Genomic DNA, 8563 nt, shown 5'->3' on the forward strand with positions numbered 1-8563 from the left:
CCCTATTAAAGGCTCTGAGAAGTCCTGCGTTAAAGAAAACTGGTTCTTTTTATGTAAGCTTAATTGATGTTTTCTCCTGACATCTGTTAATACCCCCATAAAGTTAGTTCTCCGTGGAGTGTGTTTTAAGTAACAGCCAATTTTGTGTACGAGAAGCAAAGTCGATCCTATTTCTGGATTATCTTCAGAAAAAGGATGTGGTATTCTGCCTTAGAAGGCTTGATTCTTTCAAAAATTTGACTATAATCGGTATTCCTGATTTCCCTTAGAATTTTATCTGAAGGGAAGGGAGAAAGTGTCTCTTCTTTACAGAGGGAAACTACTTCTGATTAGATAATCAAACCTATGCACATTGTAATACCTCTCTTTTTATCTTGGCTGCTAGGAAGCTCAGAGGTAAATAGAGCATTCACTGCCTGCCACGTCCTTATCCTAATTTTCTGGCACTTCTCACCCCTCTTTTTCCCTTCCTCATCCCCCAATTACATATGGCCCTTGGTTTTTCATTTTAGCGGTCCAGTCGTTGACTTACCTATCACTGTAAGTTGCCTAAAGCCCTTTTAGAAATCGATGAGACACAAAAACAAAGAGCTGAGTGGATTTGCTGGGTCCTGTGCTGTGACTCCCCATCGGCCAAGGGTGACTTCCCAGCCTTGGCCCAGGCACTGAACACCGTGTGGTTTTGTGATTTTATTTTTTATAGTCATTTTTATCTACTTGTTAACGTTTCTTTATTTTTGAGAGCGTGTGCGTGGGGGAGGGGTGAGAGAGAGGAGGACCGAGGATCCGAAGCCGGCTCTGTGCTGACAGCAGCGAGCCCGATGTGGGGCTCGAACTCACGACCCGTGAGCCAAAGTCAGACGCTCAACCCACTGAGCCACGCAGGTGCCCCGTGTACTTTTGTGATTATAATAAATTTCACGATATAATGCAAATCTTTACATTCACCGAGCAGTATGTGTCGCCGATGATTTGTTTGTTCCCCAGACGAGCCTGAGAAGGTTACACGTGTGTCTCCTGCGTCTCGAACCTCCGCTCACGTCGTCTGAGGGTCGGGCGTCTGGTGGTGACTGGCCCTCGAGGGTCATGAGCCAAGAGCCCGCCCCGCTGACCCAGCCTGTCCGGGTTTGCAGGAATGAAGCAGCAGTTTCCTTCGCCCAAGGACCGGGCCACACTGGGGAGGAAGGCAGGCGTGGTCAGGGGCAGGCTCCTTCCAGACTTGAAAAAGAAGACCAAGCAGGCAGAGAGGATGCTGGGAAATGCGGCGTCTGTCTCCTCCAGTGCCAAGAAGAAGGGCCGTGAAGCCAAGACGTTGGCTGAGGACAGTGCTAAGGTCAGGGCCACCGATGTGACAGCGGTGACATCCCTGCCTCCTGGGCCTGTGGGCGGGCTATCATACAAGGGCTGCCCTTGTGGAGGTTAAACGTAGTCCCTACAGATCTGCCCCCTTCCGTGTACACAGTGCTGAATGCTCCACACTTTCTGAGGGCTCAGTGGTTCCCAGGCTCTGAGCCCTGGAGCGTCATTCAAGCTGTCGAGTCCTCGACAAACAGGTGTCACTGTTGTCCCTGTCGGACAGGTGGGGACCCTGAGTACCCGCCTGGTGTAGGAACTTAAATCACGCGACCAGGAACCTCACCTAGATCTGCTGGGCTTTGCTCCCCAAACGTCTAGGCTCTTGCTTTTGAACCGGGGCCGAAGTCTAGCCCAGGTGCCTCCCCCAGCCCCCACTGACTTTGCGCATGTAGCCGGCACCCGGGACACGCTTGTGGAATGAATGAATGATCTGGTGCGCGATTCGATGACTGCTTGGCGTTACTGTTGGACGTGCTCCTTACCTCTGAAAGGACTTACTCCACTCCCCCTCTTCTCCCTGCCTCTGCTGCCCACCCCCCAGCTCGCCAGGGCCTTGCTGAGGGACGGGAAGCAGGAGCATCGCCGGGCAGGCCGGCTGTCCAGCCAGGCGCAGGCGACGCTCCGACAGGCCTCACGGCAGGTGCTAGCCTCACAAACCCGCCGACAGGAGCTGGAGGAAGCTGAGCAGGTACGTGGGCCCAGACCCCCCCCTACACACACACACCCCCCATTTCCTTCTGGCCCCGGAGCCAGCAGGGCGCCGCGCTCAAGCTTTCCCTCCCTCCCAAGGTGGGTGCCGGGCTGCGTGCCGTGGAGCGGCAGATCTGGGAATCGCGCACGTCCCTGGAAGAGGACGTCCAGGCCTTGTTGGAGCTACTTGCCAGGCTGGGTAAGGAGACCCAAGGCTGGGCCCGGATCCCCTGGGTCCCTGGAGCACCTCGGGGACCTTCTGTGAGGCTCAGTCCTAGAGATTTCCTCCTTGCCCTCGTCTACACAGGGTTCCCCCTCCTCCCCAGCCACAAGCATTTGTAACAGCCCCAGGCCCCCATGCGAGGTGGGGCTGGTGTCCATTCACTGTGTGCCCCCGGGGGCCACTCGTCTGGGGGGTGGGGAGGGAGACACAGAAAACTCATCACACACAGAACGTGTGCGGGTACCACAGGGGCAGATCGGCCCTGGGTGTTGAGGGTTTCAGAGGAGGAGAGAGGATGTCACAGAAGCCATCTGGCATCGAGATCATGTGCTGGGGCTTGGCCGTGAGACCTTGGGAAAACCACTCTGCCTCTCTGTACCTCAGTTCCCCCATCTGTAAAATGGGAGTAACGCTCGGGTCACTTAGAGGCGGTTGCCACGCTGTGGGGTGTGAGTCCGTCAACAGCAGCTCTCAGGGAGGAGGAAGAATCGAGAAGAGCCTCAGTAAGGAGACATTTCAGGGTGAGGGGGACAGCCCCCACCAAAGCATGGAGGCCTCGGAGCAGGGGAAGGGGTGGGGGGACAGCAGGTGTGCAGTGTTAAAAATTGTGGTAAGATACACATAACATAAAATCTGCCGTTGTGACCATCTTTAAGCACACACTTCAGTGGCCTTAAGCACATTCACAGTGTTTTGCAGCCATCACCACCATCTGTCTCCAGAACTTTCCCGACTTCCAACCCAACCACTCTGCACCCATTGGATGTGAATTCCCTGTGCCCCCAGCCCCTGGCCCTCCCCGTTCTCTTTCGGTCTCTATGAACTTAACACTCTTAAGGACCTCCTATCAGTGGACTCACACAGCATTTGTCCTCCTGTGGCTGGCTTCTGTCCCTTAGTGTCACGTCCTCAGGCTCACCCACGTACGGCATTTCATTTATCATTATTAATAAGGGGAAGAATCACCACATTCTGCGTTTTGCCTGCATGCCAGGCCCACGCTAAGCTATTTGCACACGTGATCTCCTGGAATCCTCATTCTCCGCTTTCGAGGCGAGGATACAGGTTCGCTTGCCATTTTGCAGACGGGCAGTCTGAGGCTCGGAGAGTTTATTTTTTTTTTTTTAACGTTTATTTATTTTTGAGACAGAGAGAGACAGAGCATGAACGGGGGAGGGGCAGAGAGAGAGGGAGACACAGAATCGGAAACAGGCTCCAGGCTCTGAGCCATCAGCCCAGAGCCCGACGCGGGGCTCGAACTCACGGACCGCGAGATCGTGACCTGGCTGAAGTCGGACGCTCAACCGACTGCGCCACCCAGGCGCCCCGAGGCTCGGAGAGTTTAAACGGTGTGCCCAGGGCCCCACAGCCAGGCGGTGGGGAAGCTGAGGTTCACACGCGGGTCTAACCAGTTCAGAGTGCCCCCTTGTAGCCACCGGTCCATACCCAGCGCCAAGGACCCGGAGTACAGGACGCAGTGCCCAGCACAGAGCAAGCACACTGTGAGGGTAAAGCTGCTTTGGCGATTGCGATCATTTATTTGCTCGTGCTGGTGCCGTGCTTGACTTGGAGCTACAGGAGTGGACAGCCCGCAGCTGGACCCCACCCCGGTGCCTGGGAGCCCCAGAGGGGCACGTGGAATGTGCCGGCAGCCTGAACCTGAATTTGCTAGAAGGCCGGGCAGTTTGGACTTCCCTGTGGATGGTGGGGCCTCTTGAGGTCTTTGCGGGGAGCAGGACCTGCCCAGGCTGGCAAGGCTCGGCTCTCCTCTGCCTCTTCCTGCCCCTGTTTCAGCTTCTGCCACTGCCTGCCCTCCACCCACCACCCTCATTGCCCGGGAAATTCAGGGCTAGCGAGAGCCCTAGGCCCATAGGGATCCCGTGGGATTAGAAGCCATTTAGAACCTCCTTCCCCCTCCCCACTATTCTCCCGCCTGCCTGAGCCTTGCCTTCCTGTTGAATGTCACCCTTAAATGACAAGGTGACAGGGGCCAGGTGGGACACACAGACTGCAGATTGCACTCCGCCACCACCAGCAAGTTCAAATCTGAGCGCCAGGCCCCCACCTCCTTGTTGTACCCCTGGAGAGGCTCTGGGAAGTCCTTAACTCCAAGAAACAGAGTTAATCCGTGCTGGGCCAGGACGAAACCCCACTGCCTGCTTCCCAGCCCTCAATCTAATGCCAGAGATGCTGCTTTTTAGCCCAGTGGCCGTCCACATCCCAGCATAGGTGTACCTGTAAATGTGTGCTCTTGGCAAATCAACAATGGTATGTGGGGGGAGCCAGCAGGAATCACGGGGACCTTGTGCGCACACACTGGCATTGGGAAGTGGACTCAGGATGCACACAGAGCCTTCTTTTTATCAGCAACAAAGATGAACAGTTGCCCAGGGCTGCCCAGGGGGAAAGTTTCAGAGCCTTCACGTGAACTCAGTGGGCTGTCCCGGCCGGGCACACCGCCCTCTCTGGGTCCCTTGCTTTCCTGGTAGATTGCGGGCAGTCAGGATCCTGGAAACTCTGGGCTGGCAAGGGTCTCCGGGATGGGGGCTGAACAGGCCTCTGGGGCCTGCAGGGGAGCTGGCCTGTGCTGAGGCCGTCTGTGCCCCTCTGCAGGGTCACTGGACACCCACCAAGCCCCAGCCCAGGCCCTGAACGAGACCCAGTGGGCACTGGAGCGCCTGAGGCTGCGGCTGAGCCCGCCGGGGGCCCTGCAGGGGAAACTGAGGCTGTTGGAGCAGGAGTCCAAGCAGCAGGAGCTGCAGATCCAGAGCTTCGAGAACGACCTCGCGGAGATCCGTGCCGACAAGCGGAACCTGGAGGCCATTCTGCAGAGCCTGCCCAAGAGCTGTGCCAGCTGGCGGTGAGGGCCGCCCAGACCCCCCCGCTGCGGCCCTAGCCCGGGCACGCGCACGCACCCCACAGGCGCACCCGCCACAGCCCGCTGCTCGGTGTGCACGTCGCCTTCCAAGTCCATGCCTGCATCCCCTCCGTTCCCGCCAGCGTGGAGGTACATACACGGTTCACCCAGGCGGCCGTGCCCACCACCGTCGGCGCACGCTCCCGTGCCGTGACGCACAAACACGCACACCGCAGTGTCAATAGCACGTCCACAGTACCTGTGGACACAACGCGCACACGCACGCAAGTCCCTCTCTCCATGCCCACGTTACAGTCGGTCCACAGTCAAGTACTGAGCTCTGGATGCTGGAGGAGTTATGTTAGCTACCCTCTGGCACGAACATACCCACTCTTGGCTCCTGAAGGCAAGGACCCAGGCCGAGTCGGTGCTTGAGAGGCTGAGGGGGGCCATCTGCAGGGATCGGGGTGGGGTTCCGCGAGAGCCAGAGCCCCCAGCCCCAGAGCTACCCCCTGTCCCGCAGCTTCCCACCCACCACCCGCCACACACACACACGGAGCAGCTCAGCGCAGCCGAGGGACCAGATCCTAGGGGGGGGGGGGGGTCTCAGCAGTGGAGCCTGAGGCCCGGGGACTCCTGGGGCCGTGGCGCAGCCTGTGCAGCCAGCTGGGAGGATGGCCCACCCCTGCACGGCTACCACTGACTTTGTAGAATACTTTGTTCGGAAGATCCTGGGGATCACATGCCCTGGGCCCCGGTGCACCTTTCGGCCTGTGGCCTGTCCAAAAAAGCTGCGCCTCAAGGGCCTGAAGGGGCCTGGGTCGGGGAGACTGGGGTCATGTGGGAGCTCCTCTTTGTAACCCCACGACCCCAGTTGGCCTTTGACTGACTGACACTGACCCTAAGGCCCTGTGGCCCCACCTGCCACCAGGGAGGCCCCTGCAGGGTGTGGAGGCCTGGCTGCCACTCTGGTCCGTCCTGCTGGGGAGTCCCCCTGTGGCCAGGCCCCCCCCCCCCCCCCCCCCCCCGGCAGCCTCTGTCCAGAATTCCTGGTACTTTCTCCCGGAGCCCCGCCCCTTTCCCAGGGCCCTCTTCCTGGTAGACAGCAGACCGGCCGCCCTGGGACAGGTGCTTCAGGGGACCCACCACCCCTCCCATGGCTCTTTTGGCCCCAGGCAGGGGGCACTGGCAGCAGCATGAACCAGTTCTGTGTAATGTGAAAATAAAGGACCCCTTTACCCGCTGGGTGGCATGCCTTTGGTCTTCTCCTGCTGGTTCGCAGCAGGGGCCCTGGCTGTGGGTGCCGACTCACTACCCTGGCACGTGGATGCACACACCCAGCACCCAATGGGTGGGTACGAGAATGTTCCGTGGTCCGTCTTGCGCCCGTGCAGTACCAGGAAGGTGGCAAGAGCTGAGCTCACTGGCTTTGCCCGGGGTCTCCCCATGGCGAGGGCTTTGCTGGGGTCCTGTGACCATAGTCACCTACTCTCTCCTCTCTGCTGCAGGGGGTTATCAGGAAACGTCTAGGGGAGCATGAGGGGCCCTCTGCTGACCTCTGGGGCAGGAAACAGTGAACTCAAAATCACGTGTCCCCCGGCACAAAAAGGCCCAGGGAGCGACCCCAATGAGGAGGAGAAGGAGGGCTTTGGGCCAGGCCTCAAAGGGTGGGGAGACAGCGGGAACATTCCATAGCTCAGGGTTTGCAGGGTGGAGGCCTGGCCAGCACGGATCACTCCAGGAAGCCAGGTTGTGTGGGTAGGACGGACTATGGAGCATATACGGTTTGGCCATGTAGCCTGAACCCCTTTCGGGTTGGTTTAAATAAAAAAGGGGAGTTTGCTGGGAGGATATGGAGGACCTTCTAGAATCTGGTTCGGAATAGCCCAGGGCGGGGACTCTCCTGTCCCCTCCCTCCCACCTCTTCCCTGGCCTCTGCCTCTGCTTCTCCTTCTGTGTTTGCCTCTGTCTTTTCTCCCCACAGAGAAGTTTTCTCTGCTTTTCCCGAGCTTGATGGAAGACAAGCCCACTCCATCGCCTCCCCCCTCCCCTCCGACCATAGTTCCTGGGTTTACATGTCGTCAGGTCAGAGACGAGCTTGAAACTGCCCTGATCCCACCTTCTCTTGAGAGACGGACCCAGCTTAGGCCAGGGCCCCCCCACTCCCATTCAGAATAACAGGGGTCTCTGGGTGCAAGGCTATATAGCGAGAGCTTGTCTGTACCCTCTCCTGATCCTGTTGGGGGAGGGCATTCAGAGAAGACGCTCGTTCCTCCACAGAGAACCTGAGAGCCAAGGCCACGGAGGGTGAGGGGTGTGTGGGGGGGGGGGGGGATGGACACCAGTGACCTGGGGAGTGATTTGATTGATTTGAGAGGGAGGACAGGGGCAAGGGGGCCGAAACAGAAGGCCATTGCTGTACAGTGAGTTTGATGATTGGTGTCTGGTATCAGTGGGGAAAGGAGAGGAAGGTTCTTTGAAGATCTCTGGGATAGGGTCTGATGCCCTCGGGCCCCTCGCTCCCAACACCCGCCTTCTCTGCTGACAGATCACACAGCCGTTCTGATGCCTGCTCTTGGCATTAAGCCCCTAGCCACTCAAGCTGTGGGACTCAGCAAAGCCCAGTCTCAGAATCCCAATGGGAGTGGGGGGGTGGGAGAACAGGCCTCCTCTCCATTCCATGGTGACGTACTTCAGGCTTGACGTCTCATGACTCACGCGGTCCGGTCATGCCTGGTGTATACAGAGCCACTCTCTGGCCCAGAGGTGGGGCTGTGCTGGGTGGAATGTGGCAACAGCTGTTGCACATCTGGCTAGCAATGCAGCCCAGCGGCTGAGCACTGGAAGGTGGGGTGGCCTCAGCCCTGCAGAGAGGCTAATGGGGCCAACCACCGCAACTGGCCAGGGCAACAGGTCATCCGAGCCTGGACTGGGAAGTGTGTTACGAGGGCCGCGTTCCAGGTCAGCTCCCTCGTCTGGCCTCCAGGTGGAATATTTCCCATCAACCACGGGTCGTAGCTCCTAAGCCCTTCTCCCCTGCAAGTTTCTACTGTCTGCTTACGACACCCCAAAATCATAAAAGTTATAACAGCCCCTGCTTGGTAAGAGGCGCTTGTCTCCTCCATTCTGCAGATCAGGACACTGAGGCTCAAGCAAGTACCTTGAGGACCTTGCCCAAGGTCACACGGCTTGGCTAGATCCACACCCTAGGGGCAAATGGGCATCGGTGATGCTCACTCAGCAGGTGCTCACTGAGCTGGGGAAGTGGGGTCCTGAACTGCTGCTGCCCTTGGCATTAGCCCACCTTGGGACATTCCCTTTTGTCCTGCCCCCTTCCTTGGGACAGCCTGGCCACTTCCTCCCCTAGGGACAAACAGAAGAAAAGATGGCCAGCTGGTCCCAGGATCCCAACCCTAGGGGTCAAGACGTACAAGGCA

At 58.3% G+C, this 8563-nt stretch overlaps 1 protein-coding gene across 1 annotated transcript in view; it reads left to right on the forward strand.

The window, feature by feature from the left end:
* LAMC3 (laminin subunit gamma 3) overlaps positions 1 to 6369 on the forward strand; it is a 57876-nt gene extending 51507 nt beyond the window's left edge. Inside the window, exons 26-29 of the mRNA XM_045468593.1 lie at positions 1134 to 1333; positions 1898 to 2044; positions 2146 to 2245; positions 4883 to 6369. Of these exons, the coding sequence (XP_045324549.1) occupies positions 1134 to 1333; positions 1898 to 2044; positions 2146 to 2245; positions 4883 to 5133 (698 nt within the window). The 3' untranslated portion in view covers positions 5134 to 6369. The remainder of the gene's footprint in view (positions 1 to 1133; positions 1334 to 1897; positions 2045 to 2145; positions 2246 to 4882) is intronic.
* The last annotated feature ends 2194 nt before the right edge of the window (positions 6370 to 8563 follow it).

Source organism: Leopardus geoffroyi, chromosome D4 (genome assembly GCF_018350155.1).
Source record: "Leopardus geoffroyi isolate Oge1 chromosome D4, O.geoffroyi_Oge1_pat1.0, whole genome shotgun sequence".
In the NCBI taxonomy this organism is placed as follows: Eukaryota; Metazoa; Chordata; class Mammalia; order Carnivora; family Felidae; genus Leopardus; species Leopardus geoffroyi.